This window comes from Zea mays, chromosome 7 (genome assembly GCF_902167145.1).
Source record: "Zea mays cultivar B73 chromosome 7, Zm-B73-REFERENCE-NAM-5.0, whole genome shotgun sequence".
NCBI classification, from domain to species: domain Eukaryota; kingdom Viridiplantae; phylum Streptophyta; class Magnoliopsida; order Poales; family Poaceae; genus Zea; species Zea mays.
Window position 1 is genome coordinate 33,222,339 of NC_050102.1, and position 18,347 is coordinate 33,240,685.

At 50.9% G+C, this 18,347-nt stretch overlaps 1 protein-coding gene across 3 annotated transcripts in view; it reads right to left on the bottom strand.

Annotated features, from left to right (window-relative positions):
• LOC100279629 (Zn-dependent exopeptidase superfamily protein) overlaps nt 1-3,533 on the bottom strand; it is a 40,229-nt gene extending 36,696 nt beyond the window's left edge. Inside the window, exons 1-2 of one of the 3 annotated variants that reach the window (XM_020540463.2) lie at nt 2,990-3,533; nt 2,815-2,900 (exon numbers count right to left, since the gene is read on the bottom strand). In XM_020540463.2, the coding sequence (XP_020396052.1) occupies nt 2,815-2,900; nt 2,990-3,235 (332 nt within the window). In that variant the 5' untranslated portion in view covers nt 3,236-3,533. The remainder of the gene's footprint in view (nt 1-2,814; nt 2,901-2,989) is intronic. The other 2 variants (XM_035960535.1, NM_001152625.1) reach the window with 2 other exon arrangements.
• Nucleotides 3,534-18,347: the final 14,814 nt, after the last annotated feature.

The following is an 18,347-nucleotide window of genomic DNA, read 5'->3' on the forward strand; positions in this document are numbered from 1 at the left end:
GACGCTCTTGAAGCAAGAGGCCTTCGTGAACAAATGAGACCGAGCTCGTATTTGACCAACTTAAGCAGACGCTAACAACAACACCTCTACTACAAATGTCATATTTCTCCAAATGCTTCATCGTAGATTGTGAAGCATCCAGTACATGCTTCAATGTGATGCTTCACCAAGGTAATGGCACCATTGCTTTCTTTAGCCGAGCAATGGCACCTCACTACCAGAAGTTTTTAGCTTACGAGCGAGAGTTGATTGTGCTCGTCAAGGTGGTGTGTCACTAGCATCCCTATGGGGGTGTCTTCATGGTACTACAGCCTCAAGTTCATCCTTGATCAGTGTCTATCTACTATTCCACAGCATACATGGGTGAGCAAGTTATTCGGGGATGATTTAATGGTAGAGTATCAACTAGGCAAACTCAATGAATCTACACATGCATTGTCACGGTAGGATGAAGGGGCGACTATCCATAGTATTTTGGTCCCAGTCCTCCAGTTATTTGATACATTGTGGATTGGATACTCTTCCGATTCACAAGTAGTTGTTGTAAGGGTCAAGATGGCCGACGGTACAGCACTAGAAAGATGGACAGAGATGGATGATCTATTGTTGTTCAAAAGAAAGCTTTTGTTCCATATACATCAACATTGTGGTCGACTATTCTAGCTGAGGCACGTGACTACGGGCATGAAGGAGTGTTGAAAATGCTACACAGACTGCGGGCATCTTTTTATAACCACCATATTGTCACACAAGTCAGGAAATTTGTGTGGGGCTGCTCCATCTGTCAACGGCACAAATCAGAACACCAACATCCTACTAGATTATTGCAGTCCCTTCTCGTTCCGTCTGAGGTATGGAGTGATATAGCCATGAATTTTATTGAAAAGTTTGCTAAGGTAGGTTCTCCAAATTTGCTAACTTTATTTTACTTGGCCACCCTTACATAGTTGCCTCGGTAGCTAAAGCCTTTTTTGAAGATATTGTCAGACTGTATTGGTTTCCTTGCTCCATAGTGAGTGATTGCGATACAGTTTTCACTAGCTCTTTTTTGTTAGAATTGTTTCGTCTTGCTGGAGTTAAATTGCTGATGAGTTCCGCTTTCCATTCATAATCTAACGGACAATCAGAGATTACAAACAGGATCATTAAGTACCTCCGTTGTTTGGTTGGTGATCATCCTAAATCGTGGTTACAATGGTTGTCTTGGACTAAATTCTGCTATAGTACTTCTCAAACTACACTTAAGTGTTCTTCGTTTCAAGTCATATATGGCAAAGAGCCCCCCACATTACTACCATACCATAAGGGGTCCACATGGATAGCAGTGATGGATCACCAAATGGTGGACAGATATGAATTTTTGGAGCAGATCAAGGATCAACCGGTTCAGGCCCAAGTAACAATGAAGCAACTCCAAGATAAGTCACAAAGAGACATGCTATTGAGGTAGGTGACTAGGTTAATAGGTTTGGCTGAATATTACAACATCCCTGCCCCTGAAGAAGTGATTAAAGCTCGACTGAATAGTAGAGTGTGGAAAGTTTTGGTGCATTGGATAGGCAGGTCAGCTATAGATTTCTCATGGGAACAGTTGTAAGAACTTAACGAAGATTTCCAGATGTACAGCTCGTGGACAAGCTATTTGTTGGAGAAGGGGAAATGTTATGGAGTCTTTCTATGGTTGCCAATACCAAAGAAGGCACGACTAGGCAGGAAAACCAAACCAAGAAAGAAATAGCAACAGAAGTGGCTAAGATTTGGCAATCAAATAAGTTTAGAAACAGAGATACTCAAATAGTTTGTTTCCTAGTTAGGAGTCAGTTTGTTGCTTCCTATTGTGAGTTGAATTGTCGTTTCCTAGTTTGTTTGGATTGGTTAGATGGCTTTCCCATTGAGTCAGGGGTGCATACCTGTATTTAAGCATTGTAGGATGTAATAGGAAGAACACTGAAGAAATAAGGATCTCCCAGAGAGACGATTCCTTCGGCACCCTAGCGGAGTCTCACGCCAGAGTGACCGATAATGGAATCCGACCTTCTGTTCGTCCACCGTATTCTATGCTTCTCTCCCACAATCCTCTCTATTGCTCTATTCTCCCATGTGCACACCACAAAAGGATCACAACACATCACCTACCAAAAACCACACCACTATAGGCATTCATTCCAACAGTACATGTGTAAAAAAGAAAAGGACATGGAATGTAGTAGTTTGATTACAGTGCCTTGGGCATTATTGGACCCACCGACCCAGTACTAGAGTTTAAGTTTCAGCTATCTCAAGTCAATGTATAAACCACTGCAAAAACCTAATGCAACTAGTAATGCAATGCTAAGAAAATGGCAGGATCTGCTAGGCTTGGTAATATTGGTGAAACGAGGGGCTTGAAATACTAATTTCAAGCTACCATGATCTGGCCTACTTGTTCTGCTTGGAGCCATGGACCACACTTTCATGTCCTTTTGTCCTAAGAAGAATCACTTCAGCATCTTAGAAACGAATTAAAGTCTGAATACCAGATACTGCTGCACTGCAGCTAGCAAAGCATAGAAACCAATACTTTGTCACATCCCAGGTTCCATTGCTCCAAATTTAATGCCGTACTAGGAGAAGTATTCCAGCGAGCAGTCGAGCACCCAGCGTGCAAGGACCACAAACCAACGCCCGAGAACAGCAAAACTATCACTATCAGTGGAGCCACAATCTTTGGTACCCAGAGGCCAGAGCAGAGCACGCGCTCCAACAAACATTCGTGGCCGATTGGAATAGAACAAGTGCAGAAAGAAGCAGGGAAGGGGGCAACGGGAGATTCACCTGTACTCCGGGCCCGCACGCGCGGCGAGACCCTGGAGCTCCCCTTTGATGTACTGCGCGGCGGCCTCCAACCCTGGGCTCCCCTCCTGCAGCAACAGCAGTAGAAGCAGTAAAAACAAATCAGCATCGCCAGGCCACACGAGCGAACGGCGGGGCCAAGGGTGGGGGCCGGGACCTGGCGGCCAGGGATGTCAACAGCGAGGCGGCGGAGGTGCTGGAGCACGCGTCCCTCGGAGAAGTTTCCCCGCGGCGCGTCGGCGCCGAGCGGCGCGACGTGGCGCATGTGGATGACGCGGTAGGCGAGGAGCGACATGGCGGCGTAGAGCGCGGCCAGCGCGAGCAGCACACGCGCGGAGTCGCCGAAGCCGGGGCCTCCCGCGGCGGGAGCAGGCCGCCGGCGCGGCGGCGCGCGTGGGGGCATCGGACAGAGGCGGGTCAGCCTCGGCGGTGCCGCCGGCGGTCGTCGCGAGCGAGCGAGGATTTGGAAAGGCGGGCGTAGGGACCCCTCTCGTGACCCGCTGCTGCGAATGGAAGAATTTTTCTCTTCTTTATTTTCTGCGGTTTATTGGGGGAAGGCGGAGCCGAGCAGCGGGGCGGAGGACCGGAGGGGGGGGGGGGGGGGGGGGGGGGGGGGGGGGGGGTGTCCCGGGTTGGTTCAGAGTTGGTGGGATGACGCCATGACAGGGGGTACCGTGGACGCCCCGTGCGGCTGTGCCAGGGCCCGTGGAGGTGGACGAGACTGCGCGGCCGGAAATTGTTGACTCGGGCAGCGTACGAGACGGAAGCCGCCCGGCAGTTTGGACGATGGACCAGCAACTCAGCAAGTCGCTTTTGGGAGGAAAATCTTCATCTTCGCACCTTCGCCTACGTTCACATCAGGATTTTGGATCGCAAAAATTATCGGACGATTTGGGCAGCGGCGGATTTGAGCCTAGGTGGTCACCCGGGCCACGGTCTGAGACATAGGCCAAAAATCTTTCTATACCCAGCCAAAAAGTATGGCCCACGGGTCCAATAACCTCTTAGCTGACGTCCACGCCTCACCAATCCCTACCTCGGCATTGGCATGGTTTGTTTTAACTTTTTTCACTTTTTGTCACTAGAAGTTGTTGCAGATTATTAAACATCTAGCTTTTAAGTCTGTTTCTATAAAAATCATTTTAGTCAAAACTGTCCAAAATTAACATAAACAAATAATCGATCAAGTCGTTGCGATAATAGGAAATCATCACTTTCTACAACATAAATTCTATGGACTTTTTTATCTTTCTCCACACGTAATTTCATGATACTCATATTCTTTCCATATCTAGATTCTTCTCATAGCCAGATTCTCAGGAAAAAAACTCTTTAGAAAAAAGTTGAACCAAACAGACTCTGCCCTGGCAGCTGCTGTCGGTGTTTTGGGTCCGACCGCACACCCGGGGTTACCCCTCAAGGTGTTTCTAGGAGTAGGACGGTATCAACGACTGTAGCAAAATGGTTCGTGCCTGATTGCACGTGGGACAGTGGACAAGATTTGCAGGTTCGGGCCGCTTAGAGATGCGTAACACCCTACGTCCTGGTGAGTATTCGAGTGTGGTTACAAGAGGGCTCTCTGGATTGAAGGCACAGAGAGTTTTCGTGAGTGGCTTGGTCAAGAATAGGGTCGATCGTTCTGAAGGGGTGCCCCTAGGCCTTATATACTCGACCGTGGGGCAGTACACGTGGATATGATAACAACAAGTAGCTGAAAGGTAGTGAATCTCCTGAGTTTATCCCTACGTGACCCTCGCCGACTTATCCTCGCATGGCTCCATTGCATGGGGGCTTCAGCGCGGGAAAGTCGGGTCTCCGTTGGGATTTACTTGTTCGACGTTGTGGGCCGTCCGGGTTTGCTCCAATCCAGCCTTACGTCTTCTCCACTTTGTTGATCGTCTTTCCCCAGGCCCACGAAAGAACGATCTTACGATTTATTGGGCCCTTGGGCCTTTCGGGAGATCTTTTATTTCTTTAGTGGACCCGGGGGATATCTATCCCCCACAAGCCCCCGATCTTTGGGTTGATTTAGAGGTAATCAACCCAGAGATCCAAGGTCCAGGAAAATGACTTCCTACTGTCTTCTCTTGCTCCGATCGCTCGTTCGACCGAAGTTTAGTCCTGTGCTTGTGCCTTAGAGGTCGGCATTTTGACTCGTAGGATTCTGAACTTCATTGGGTGCACCGAAGGTGCACCCAATGGGTGTAGCCCCCGACCTTTGAGTATATTTTTAGAAGGTAATCTACTCGAAGGTCTTCCCCAGAAATTATCTCCATGTGCGCTCCTGTACCTCGGTTGAGGATTGGTCTTTTCAATCTTGTCCCACGCCTTAGAAGTCGGCACTATATCGGTTTAGAATGATAATCCATGGGGTGCACCGGAGGTGCACCCAATGGGTGTAGCCCCCGACCTTCAAATGAATTTTTTAAGGATAATCCATTCGAAGGTCTTCCCTTTGCTTGTAAAAACTGGCACGAAGCTATTCGCATTATGCTTTGAAGGTCAGCATTATGTCATCAAAATTTTGCTGCAGAGGTCAGCATATATTTTGTCTTTAGCAGCCGAGTTTGCGATCCATCCATATCTTGCTAGGTAATGCAATTTATTTGCTTCTGCGACTTGATTGGACGTTTGATGGACGTTCTCTGTCTAGTCTTCACATCGCTTCTGTCGGCCATATCTTGTACTTTGCTGGCTATATTTGGCTTTCCTCTGATCCTTACTGACATCTCATTTTTGTCTTGAGGTATTTACTGCGTGCCCTGCACGGATGTGACCGTTTTGGAAAATATACTGATAATTCCTGGGCGCCCCCCCCCCCCCCAATGGGTGTGGGCAAGGGACGGCTTGGTACGCTGAGTGTTTTAGCCGGCTGCTTCTGAGTAGTAATGTGATGGGACGGCTAGTGTAATCATATCCTTTGCACTGTTGACTGGAGTCCCAATGGGTGTAGTGTTGCATGAAACGGCGTCAGCCGTCTGACGTGTCTTCAGATGGGTGGGAGTGCTTATTGAATGCTTTGCGACTGTTCAGTGACCGCGGTTGGAAGTGAGCGGTTGCCTTTCCCTTCTATAAATAACGCCCTTGCTCCTCTGGTTTTTTCACATCTCTTCGCTGTTCTTTACTGCATCCCTCTCCTCCCTTCTATCTGCTTTCGCCATGGGCAAGGGTCACAAACGCAAGCGTGAGCCGACTCCTCCGTCGGAGGATTTCGGCGACTCGGAATACTCGGAGGAGGAGTTCTCCTTCGAGTCCGAGAAGTCTCCGGCTCCCGCCTCTCCCCCGGCATCGTCTGATGATTCAGATGACTCCCAGGGGATTGCCGCGGAGGTCTGGACGTACATCCGGGCCGTTGAGCGCTCCGGGCTCGAGGGCTCGGATGAGTCCGAGTTCTCCTCGGACGAGGAGGACTCGGACGGCGGCGAGGACGAAGATGACGACGACGACGACGACGGCGACGACGACGACGGTGGCGGCAGCAACGGCGGCGGGGGCAGCGGCGGCAAGGGCAGCACCAGAGGCGGCAGCAGCACGGGCAGCACCAGAGGCGGCAGCAGCACGGGCAGCACCAGGGGCGGCGGCGGCAAGGGCAACAGCAGCAAGGCCAGTGGCTAAACGCCACTGGTCTTTAGATATTAGTATAGTGTAGTTAGAATAATGTAGCAGTAATGTAGAATAGTATAGCGTAGTTTAGTAGTAGTAGGGAAGCACCAACTCGTGAAGAGTTGGTTTGTAAGCTTTTATCTTCCCTTTAATGAAAAAATGACGTTTGCCCCTTATCAATGACTTGTTTTTCCTTATTGTAGAACTGATTCTTTTGAGACAGTAGATGACTTGCCGAACGATTGAAGGTCGACGTCAGCATTTTAGAAATAACATCGAGTAATCGAACGCGAGGTCAGCGTTTTAGAGGCAACGCCAAGTGATTGAAGGTTGGCGTCGGCATTTTAGAAGTAATGCCGAGCGATTGAACACGAGGTCAGCGTTTTAGAGGCAACGCCGAGTGATTGAAGGTCGGCGTCGGTATTTTAGAAGTAATGCCGAGCGATTGAGGGTCGGCGTCGGTATTTCAGAAGTAATGTCGAGCGATTGAGCACGAGGTCAGCGTTTTAGAGGCAACGCCGAGTCAATGAAGGTTGACATCAGCATTTTAGAAGTAATGTCGAGCGATAGAACACGCGATCGGCGTTTTAGAGGCAACGCCGAATGATTGAAGGTCGGCGTCGGTATTTTAGAAGTAATGCCGAGCGATTGAGCACGAGGTCAGCGTTTTAGAGGCAACGCCGAGTGACTGAAGGTCGGCATCGGCATTTTAGAAGTAATGTCGAGCGATTGAATACGAGGTCAGCGTTTTAGAGGCAACGCCGAGTGATAGATGATCGGCGTCGGCATTTTAGAAATAATGCCGAGCGATAGAATACGAGTTCAGCGTTTGGGAGGCAACGCCGAGTGATTGAAGGTCGGCGTCGGCATTTTAGAAGTAATGCCGAGCGATTGAATACGAGGTCAGCGTTTTAGAGGCAACGCTGAGTAATAGCTGGCCGCACGAGTTATTTTGAGGATAATAACCGAGTGATGAAGTGGCACGTCGGCTTTTTCGGAAATAACTGCTAGATGTCCACGTGGCATGCTGAGGTTTCAGAAATAACTGCCGGTTGATGACTGGGCACTTTTTGAAGCGGTATCTGGCTCGGGAATATCCCATAAGAGTTGCGCTTTTAGCCGCCTTTGCTTTCCGTGCCCTATTTCTTGCATTTCCGCATCTGAATCTTCTCCGCCACTCGCCTCCTACTCTGTTCGCCGGTGAGAAGCAAGATGGCGCCCAAGAGGAAAACTGCGAACTCGTCTACAGCGGTGATCCCCGCAATCGACCCCAACAGTCAGTTACCCTTCGCAGGTAACCATATGTCCGTTATTTCCGAAGCTGAGCTTCTCCGCCTCGTCTCCATCGGGGTTCTTCCTCCGCGGGAACTCTGTTCTTGGCGGATTTGCCACGGGACTACTGTCCCAACAGAAGATACCCACGAGTCTGTAGTTTACGCTCCTTTTCTTCTCCGCGGCCTCAGTCTTCCCATCTCTCCTTTTTTCCGCGGCCTCCTTGACTTCTATCACATCAACTTGACCCATTTGAACCCTAATTCCATTCTGCAAATCTCCATTTTCGTTCACCTGTGCGAAGCCTATCTCGGCGTGCTGCCGCATTTCGGTTTATGGAAGTATCTGTATCATTGTCGCCCTGGGATGGCCGGGGGACAACATCAGTTGGTTGGAGGTGCAAGTTTGGAGATGCGCCGTGGGCGGAAGACTGAGTACCTTGAGATTCCCCTCAAAGATAGCATTAAGGGGTGGCGTCTAGAGTGGTTTATAGTTGATAATTATGGAAATTCTCTCCCCTCCCGGTCGGGGAGACAGCCGGACGTCCGCACTCCGAGTTGGACTGAGTCTCCCACAGATCGGGAAGTAGCCGAGGCAGGTGTGTTGCTAACTGAAGTCGGATTACTGAAAGAGGGAGGTCTGACTGCCGAAGCTGTGGTCACTGATTTTGTTTTCAAGAACATTCAGCCACTGAAAGACAGGGCCTATCCGGCATATCTGTATCGAGGGCTGGCCGACTCAACTCGGGTTACCAATAGGAGAATTCCTTCTGTTGACTTGGTAAGCCGACTTGAGATGATTCTCAGGGGTAAAGTTTCAAATGTGGGTGCTCTCGTGGCATACTCGGCCTGGAACCTACCTCCTTCCAAAGCTTTCACCCTTTTTGTGTCAAATCCGCCTGTGACTGATAGCAATTTGGGCCTTAGAGTGCGACCCTCTGCTGAAGAAGTCAGTACTTTAGTTGCTTCGCTCGGGGAGATTCCTGATGATGAACGGCAGGTTTATTTTGAAGTGCCTCTGAACCCTAGTGATGCCGACATAAATGATATGCTTGATCTGTTAGCTGAGGATTCATCCGATGCTGCTCCTGATGGTACGTTGGCAGTGGTGCCCCTTCCAGAGGTTGATACAACTTTGGATGTCCCAAAACCTGTCAGTACTCGCCCGAGGCGCCCTAGCCGGACCAGTCAGCCCGAACCTTCTGCTGATGAACAAAAGAAGAAGAGAAGACGCCTACGGCGAGTATCCAGCTTTGATGAGGACGCCAGTACCTTAGCTCCTGCTGCTGAAGTAGTGCCTGCAACCGGCCTTGCTGACACTGATCCCAATGGGTGTGCTCCATCTGCTGCTGACCCCAATGGGGGTGCTGTTTGCATTGTCACTGTGGAAGATGAGGAGGAGGAAAATGAAGCTCTATTAACTCGGAAAAACAGTCGGCAGTTCATCGCCAGCGGTGGAAGTAGTGGAGTTCCTTCTCCTGCTTTGTCTGCCCTTATTGGTCTGCAAGAACTGTCCCTGGCCAACTTTGATCAAACTCTAGAGGATATGGTCCCAGAGGATTTGTTATCAGAGCATGTGGATGTTGATGCAACAGAGATCTGTGCTGTCGTGCCTGATGCTGGGTTGAGGTCATCCCGTGCCTCGTCGACCTTAGAGCGCGATCTCGAGGGTCAGGATGCTGACTTGGATTGTCCTGGTCCCATGGAAGTGGCTGAAGGCCTGTCAACCTTAGAGGTGGTTACTGCAGAAAGCCTGGGCCCCAAGAATGGTGCTGATATATGCTCAGCCCCCGAGGATGTCGCCGGGAATGACTCAGCTCGGGCGAAGAGTGTAAGCCACTGCCCAACCCCCGAGGGTGTTGCCGGGGATGATCCGGCTCAAGTGGGCAGTGCCGACTGTGACCCAGCCCCCGAGGGTGCCCGAGCAAGATCTCCTTCCTGCACTTCCATGGACGTTCATGCGGGTTCGCCTCCACACTCTGGCTGTATGGTTGTAGCCCAAACTCCGAGCCAGGGGGTTGCTTTAGAGGGCAGCGTCCCCGCTGATCTGGCGTTTGGCTCTGCTGAAGGCACTGAGCTGATTCCTATTGGTCCGTTGCAAGCTGCTTCGGATGGTGGTCTTGCACCTGGTTATCAGTTGATTTCTCCTAATTTGGGGATCCCTTCGTTCTTTTCCAACCTCCAGGTACTGTTCTGCACTTTAGCTTGGTCTTTACGTTGCGCGAACTTTTGTTATTATGTTCATTTGTTCTTCTTATCAGGCTTTGGTGGATGGGATGGCCAACCAGCTGAGATCGCAGGGTGCTTCTATCCCAGAGGTCGCTTCGTCTCTTGAGCATTGGAATCCAGTGTCGCTTCATCGTCGTGTATCCGAGTTGGAGGCAACTAATGCTGGTTAGTGCCCTTCTTCTTCTTCCTTGCCTTTATTCGTAGATTGTTTTACCTTCTGACCTCCTTTCGTTTGATTACCTCTTGATAGGAATGACTCGGCAGATTGCAGTTCTTGAGGAAAAACATTCCCGAGATCAAGCTGAAATGGCTCAACGGTGTGCTGACTTCGAGGAGAAGTATTCTCAGAGCCAGACTGAACTGAATCAGGTCTCCGCTGCTTTGGATGACGCCAACGCTCTGAGTTCTTCTCTTCATGCTCGGCTTGACTCTGAAAAGGTAGCTTACAAAACCGTGCCTCGTCTTGCTATGCTCTTATTACTTGCTTGGATTCTGAAGGAATTGATTTTTGTTTGTAGGAAGAAAAACGTATCCTTGCTGCTTCTCGTGACAATCTGGACAGACTGTATCGTGACTCTAGCAACTCGCTGACCATCTTGGAGAGGAGCCACCGCTTCACAATGGAGGAACTGGACAATCAGTGTTGTAGGCTGCAAGAATCTGTGGACGAAGTGACCCGCCTTAAGCAATTGATATCAGCAAAGGATGCTACCATCAAAGAACTCCGAGCTTCCAAGAAATCCATTGTTCAAGAGTTAGAAACTGCTCGACTGGCTGCTAAGGTTGCCGAAGAGACTTCTGTTACTCTCAGAGCCCAGCGCGACAGAGCCATGGACAAGGCTATTCGGGCGGGACGAATCTTGATGAGGAGACCCGGCGTGGTTGTTCCTGAAGACATAAGGGCTGATGTGAATGCTGCCCCCGATTCCTCGAATCGCCCTTCTTCGTCGGTCGTTCCTGAGAAAGACATTGGAAAATAGAGAAACATTTTGCGTGCTCTGGGCGCGCGGTTAGCATGATCAAGTATTCGTTAGAAAACATCAGCTTATCATTCGAATGATATGATTACTCCCTTATTGTATCAGAATTTGTTAGTTCGTAGATTTGTGGTGATGCCGCATGATGATTATGAAATTTGTTTGTGGGATATGGAAATCATCCCTTGAATTATATAGGTGCGAGTATGCTGCATCGGCTTAAGCTATTACTGACTTTAGCCGATAACTCCGTTAGTAGGGCATAGTGGTCACCCTGGGTTAAGTAAGCGTGAGCATGTTGCACCGCCTTAGGTCGTTGCCGACTTAAGTCGATTGCTCCGTTTGTAGGGCATAGTGGTCACCCCGAGTTAAGTAAGCGTGAGCATGTTGCACCGCCTTAAGTCGTTGCCGACTTAAGTCGATTGCTCAGTTTGTAGGGCATAGTGGTCACCCCGAGTTAAGTAAGCGTGAGCATGTTGCACCGCCTTAAATCGTTGCCGACTTAAGTCGATTGCTCCGTTTGTAGGGCATAGTGGTCACCCCGAGTTAAGTAAGCGTGAGCATGTTGCACCGCCTTAAGTCGTTGCCGACTTAAGTCGATTGCTCCGTTTGTAGGGCATAGTGGTCACCCCGAGTTAAGTAGGCGTGAGCATGTTGCACCGCCTTAAGTCGTTGCCGACTTAAGTCGATTGCTCCGTTTGTAGGGCATAGTGGTCACCCCGAGTTAAGTAAGCGTGAGCATGTTGCACCGCCTTAAGTCGTTGCCGACTTAAGTCGATTGCTCCGTTTGTAGGGCATAGTGGTCACCCCGAGTTAAGTAAGCGTGAGCATGTTGCACCGCCTTAAGTCGTTGCCGACTTAAGTCGATTGCTCCGTTAGTAGGGCATAGTGGTCACCCCGAGTTAAGTAAGCGTGAGCATGTTGCACCGCCTTAAGTCGTTGCCGACTTAAGTCGATTGCTCCGTTAGTAGGGCATAGTGGTCACCCCGAGTTAAGTAAGCGTGAGCATGTTGCACCGCCTTAAGTCGTTGCCGACTTAAGTCGATTGCTCCGTTTGTAGGGCATAGTGGTCACCCCGAGTTAAGTAAGAATGCAAGTCAATCGTAAACGAGCCGAGTATCTTTGAAATCTCTCTTTATTGATGACGTACTTCCATTTTACAGAATACATGGTCGCCCCAGCTGTTTTGAAATACAGCTAGGGGTAAAACTTTCTGAGGTGCTCTATGTTCCAGGAGTTCCCAACTTCTGTGCCATCCATCTGGGTGAGGCGATACGATCCGGGCCGAGTAACCTCTGCTACTATGAAAGGCCCTTCCCATAAGGGTGATAACTTGTGCCGTCCTTCCCCCGTTAGAATTCGGCGGAGGACGAGGTCTCCTATCGAAAAGAAGCGTTGTCGCACAACCTTGTCGTGATAGCGCCTTAGAGTTTGCTGGTATCGTGCTGATTGGATCACTGCATTCAGTCGTTCTTCCTCAAGTATATCAATATCCTCCAGCCTGGTGGCCTCGGCTTCTGCTATGCTTTCAAAGATCAATCTTGGCGCCCCAAACTTGAGATCAGCAGGTAGCACTGCCTCCGACCCATAGACCATGAAGAAAGGAGTGTTTCCATGCAGGGCTCGGCTAGGTTGGGTTCTCAAGCTCCAAACGACATAAGGCAGTTCTCTTATCCATTTTCCTGCGAATTTTTCATTCTTATCGAAGACCCTTTTCCTGAGTGCCTCCAATATCATTCTGTTGGCTCGCTCAACCTGCCCGTTGGCTCTTGGATGCGCTACAGATGCGTACCTGATCTGAATGCTCTTTTGCTCGCAGAAGTCAAAGAATTCTGAACTGGTGAAGTTGGATCCCAAGTCAGTGATGATACTGTTTGGTATCCCGAATCTGAATATTATGCTTTGTATGAATTCTACAGCTTTAGCAGAGGTTAAAGAAGCAATGGGCTGGAACTCTATCCATTTAGTGAATTTGTCAATCGCCACCAATACATGGATATATCCTCCTTGAGCTTTCTTGAAAGGTCCAATCATATCCAGTCCCCAGCATGCGAAAGGCCAAGTTACTGGTATGGTCTGTAGCTGCTGTGCTGGCATGTGCTGTTGCTTTGACAGGTATTGGCAAGCTTCGCATCTCTGAACTAACTCGGCTGCATCGTTCTTTGCCGTCGGCCAATAGAATCCTGACCTGAAGACCTTCCCGACTAGTGTTCTGGATGCTGCATGTACTCCACACTGCCCCGCATGGACTTCCTCCAGAAGTTGCTTTCCGGTGGACGGGAGAACGCACTTCATGAGGACGCCTGATGCGCCTCTCCTGTACAATACCTCCCCAATGAGAGTATAGTGAGCTGATTGTCTGGCAATGCGCTCTGCCGAGTTCTTGTCGTCCGGTTCTTCTTCGTTCTTTATATACTTAATAATCGGTCTTCTCCAGTCATCAGAATCTGACTCGAGTTGATTTATGATGTTGCACTCTTCTGTTTGATCCATTGAGATACTCGGCTGAAGAATTTCTTGCACGAAGACCCCGGGTGGGACCTGAGTCCGACCGGATCCGAGCTTGGACAGTACATCGGCCGCCGTGTTCCGATCTCTTTCTATATGATGAAACTCCAGACCCTCGAATTTATCTTCCAGCTTTCGGACGACAGCGCAATATTTTCCCATTGAATCACTTGAACAATCCCATTCCTTGTTTATCTGGCTGATGACTACCAGAGAATCTCCGTATACCATCAATCTCTTGATGCCCAGTGACATGGCGATGTTCAATCCGTGTATCAAAGCTTCATATTCGGCTGCATTGTTAGAGGCAGGGAATAACAACTGGAGAGCGTACTTGAGGTGCTCGCCTCCTGGTGCAGTGAAGAGAATCCCTGCTCCTGCTCCCTGCAGCTTCAGCGAGCCATCGAAATACATTCGCCATACTTCTGCAGTTTCTGGATTGTCTGGTACTTGCTGCTCTGTCCACTCTGATACGAAGTCAACCAGTGCTTGAGTTTTGATGGCAGTGCGAGGTCGGAACTCGATATCGTGGGATCCCAACTCGCAGGCCCACTTGGCTATCCGGCCAATGGCTTCCTTGTTGTGAAGAATGTCCCCTATTGGAAAACCAGTGACTACTATGACTTTATGGTCGTCAAAGTAGTGACGCAACTTGCGGGCAGTTAGAAGTACTGCATATAACAGCTTCTGAACCTGAGGATACTTTTTCTTTGAGGGGCCTAGAACTTCACTGATGAAGTAAACGGGATGTTGTACTGGATAGGCATGCCCTTCTTCTACTCGCTCGACTACCAACGCGGTGCTTACCACGTGAGTCGTGCAAGAGATATACAACAACAAATCTTCAGCCGGTTGAATCGGCGTAGCTCGCCGGGGTGGTTTCAATACTGGTGGTGTTGGCAAGAATTTCTTCAGTGCGTCTAGAGCTTCTTGTGCTTCTGAAGTCCATTGAAACTTATCCACCTTCTTGAGTAGCTTGTAAAATGGTAAACCTTTTTCTCCCAGCCTGGATATAAATCTGCTCAGAGCTGCCATACATCCAGTGAGTCACTGAACTTTCTTTTGTGAACGGGGAGCTTCCATCTTCATGATAGCTTCAATCTTATCCGGATTAGCCTCAATCCCCCGGTTGCTGACGATGAACCCGAGCAACTTTCCTGCTGGTACCCCGAAAACACATTTTTCAGGATTAAGCTTCCATCTGTATCTTCTCAGGCTGTTGAAAACTAGCTGTAAATCTTTGATGAAGTTTTCCGAATTCTCTGTTTTGATTACCACATCGTCTACGTAAGCCTCCACACGCTTGCCCCAGTGATCGGCTAAGCATGTTTGAATGGCTCTCTGATAAGTCGCTCCAGCGTTTTTGAGGCCGAACGGCATGGAGGTATAACAGAAAGCACCAAACGGAGTGATGAACGTCGTTTTCTCCTCGTCTTCCTTTGCCAAACTAATCTGATGATACCCAGAATAGCAATCTAAGAAAGACAGCACAGAACACCCAGTGGTGGAATCCACCACCTGATCTATCCTCGGGAGTCCGAAGGGATCCTTCGGACAGTGTTTGTTGAGATCAGTATAGTCGACACACATGCGCCAATCATCTTTATTCTTTTTGAGTACAAGAACAGGGTTGGCTAACCACTCGGGGTGTAATACTTCTCTAATAAATCCCGCTGCGACCAAGCGAGCTAATTCGGCACGAATGGCCTCTCTCTTGTCGGGCGTGAAACGACGTAGCTTTTGCCGGATCGGCCTCGCCTGGGGATAGACCTTCAATTTGTGCTCGGCCAGTTCTCTTGGGACTCCCGGCATATCCGCAGGTTGCCATGCGAATACGTCTCGGTTATCTTGCAGGAACTGGACGAGCGCGCTTTCCTATTTGTCATTCAAACTGGAGCTGATGATGGCCGTCTTGCGCTCATCAGCGAACCCCAGGTTGATCCGCTTGGTTTCTTCAGTCGGCCGCATAGAGGTCGCGGCCTGAGCTTCTTTTGCCGGTACAACGAGGTCTTCCTCAGGCTTAGAGTTCGCCGGTGTAGAAGGAACCGTTGACGACTTGGTGGTGAGGGCTGCTTGGATGGCCACTCGGAAACATTCTGCGGCGCCTTGGAAGTCGGCGCGCACAGTTATGATTCCTTGCGGTCCTGGCATCTTCAGTATTATGTATGTATAGTGTGGAATGGCCATGAACTTAGCCAGCCCCGGCCTCCCAATGAAGGCTTGAGTGTCCGGGGGAAGGTGACGTTAATGCTGCTCCCCCCGTCCACTAGCACCTTCTTTACCCGGCTCTCTCGGATCACCGGACCGACGAGGAGTGGGTATTTGCCTGGATGGTCGAAGTTGAGCCATTGATCCTCCCGAGTGAAAGTGATTGGGTGCTCCGACCACTGGTATGGGGCGGGAGGACCGGTGGTCGCCACCAGTATCTGGCGGTCGTTGAGCTTTTGTTGTCTTTTGTTCTCCTGCGACCCATGTCCGCCGAAGATGACGTTGACCTCCCTGTCAACGCGTGGGAAGGCTCCTCCTCCCCCCTCCTCCTGCTGATGGGGCTGTCGTGGTTCATCTGGTCCTCCCCTCGGCGGAGGAGGCGGTAGAGGTTGGAAGGGTCGGCCGTGCCCGACGGAGTGCTTGAAGTCCCGGCAGTTACGAAGAGTGTGGCGCATGTCCTTGTGGTACGGGCACTGGGCGTCGAGGATGTCGTCCAGCGTGCGCTCGCCTCCACGAGGTCCTCCTCGGGCGCGAGAGGCGGGTGGTCCGGCGGCGTGTACTTCTTCACGAGGCCTCTTCTCCCAGCGTTTGTCGGGCGGTTGGTTCGCGTCACGTCGTGGTGCTGCCGGTGCGGGCTTTGCTCCTCCAATGAGATCCTGGGCCCGCTCGTCGGCGGTGATGTAGAGGTCGGCTTCCCGGAACAGCTCCTCGGAGGTAGTCAGCGCCTTTTGTAGTATGGCTCGGACGAAAACCGAGTCATTGGATCCTCTGTAGAAGTCCTCGATCACGGCCGCCTCCGTGACCTCGGGGATGTGGTTTCTCATGGTCTGGAACCTTTTGAGGTACGACCGGAGAGTCTCGTCCCCTCGGCGCTTGATGGATTTGAGGTCCCATGGTTGCGCTGGCTTGTCGGAGAGGGACTGGAAGTTGGCGGTGAAACGTCGACTGAAGTCTCCCCAGTCGTCGATGCAATGTCGGGGTAGATGTCGTAGCCACTGCAGCGCATCTTGCCCAAGGACAATGGGCAGATACGCGGTCATGACGTCCTCAGATGCCCCGGCAGCCCGAGCAGCGGTGGTGTAGACGACTAGCCAACCCCCTGGATCCTGCTTCGGTTCATATTTGTCGACATTGGATACCTTGAAGTTGGGAGGCCATTGGATGGCTCTAAGGCACGGAGTAAGAGCGGATACTCCGCACGTGTCCTCCTGTCGTCGGGGATGATGTTTATCCCGGGGAGGGGAGTGGCGACGGTGGTTCCTCGACCGTCCCCGGGTGGTACCGCCAGTTGAAGCTGTTGCCGACTCAGTCCTGGTGGCCTGGCTTTGAGTCGGAAAGCCATGATCTCGATCATACTCCTCCCGACGGTGAATTTCGTTTTCATGCCGCCGTTCGCGCGAAGCATTGATAGAGCTTCGCGCGTCTCGGCGACTGTTGATGGCGTGTCGTAGGTCGTTCGGCGGGTGAGCGAGCGGTAGAAGATGGTTGGCTGCTTGGGTGAACAAACGTCGGTAGCCTTCGGCGTCGGGAGTCCGGGGAAGTCCATCTGCTATCCGAGCTAGTACGCCTCCGACTTCGCTTGGTGTGTTCATAGCTCGGGCGAAGTCGGGGTTCAGGTTGCGCCCGAAGAGCGGATTCTCCCGGCGTTGCCTTGCATCTTGTTCGGCTTGCTCCTGAGTCCGTCGGCGATCACGTCGTCGGGAGTTCCTTCGTTCTCTGAAGACGCGTTCCTCCGGAGTTTCTCCTATCTCCGAGACCTCGTCTCGCGAGACAGGCTGCTCCGGATCCCGTTCTCCGGCCGCGTGATGTCGTCGAACGTTCCTGCGCAGGTTCCTCCGTCGGCAGGATTCTCGTTGAGGTGGTTCTTCTCCGGGCGCTGTTGGTTCGTCGTCAGAGATGGCGGGCGACTCCACCCTTCCGATGAAGAGGATGTCGGGGTAGAATGGTGTTGCTGTCGCGACGACTTTCTTTCCGTTCTCCCTTGAGGTCGGAGGAACAGAAAGAACGGCTCGCGTCTCCCCAGTCTTCTTCTTCCTCGCAATTCGCGTCCATTCTGTTGTCGGAGAGGTAGGCAGTGGAGTCCTCCGGTTTAGCGGGCCCTCGGCTCCTGACCTTCCGGAGGCGATCTTTTTCCGAAGAGCAGGAAGTTGCGCTTTTCCGGCATTTTTGGGGTTTGTTGGAGGAGACTTCTTTTCCGGCGGATCCGCGATACGGTGTAGAATTCCCTCTTCATCCGCTACAGACAAGATCGTCCCAAAGCGGAACACGGATCCGGGACGTATGTTGATCTTGCTGTAGAAGGTGACGGCCATTGAGCTAGCTTGGATCGTCGACACACCCCCTACCTGGCGCGCCAGCTGTCGGTGTTTTAGGTCCGACCGCACACCCGGGGTTACCCCTCAAGGTGTTTCTAGGAGTAGGACGGTGTCAACGACTGTAGCAAAATGGTTCGTGCCTGATTGCACGTGGGACAGTGGACAAGATTTGCAGGTTCGGGCCGCTTAGAGATGCGTAACACCCTACGTCCTGGTGAGTATTCGAGTGTGGTTACAAGAGGGCTCTCTGGATTGAAGGCACAGAGAGTTTTCGTGAGTGGCTTGGTCAAGAATAGGGTCGATCGTTCTGAAGGGGTGCCCCCTAGGCCTTATATACTCGACCGTGGGACAGTACACGTGGATATGATAACAACAAGTAGCTGAAAGGTAGTGAATCTCCTGAG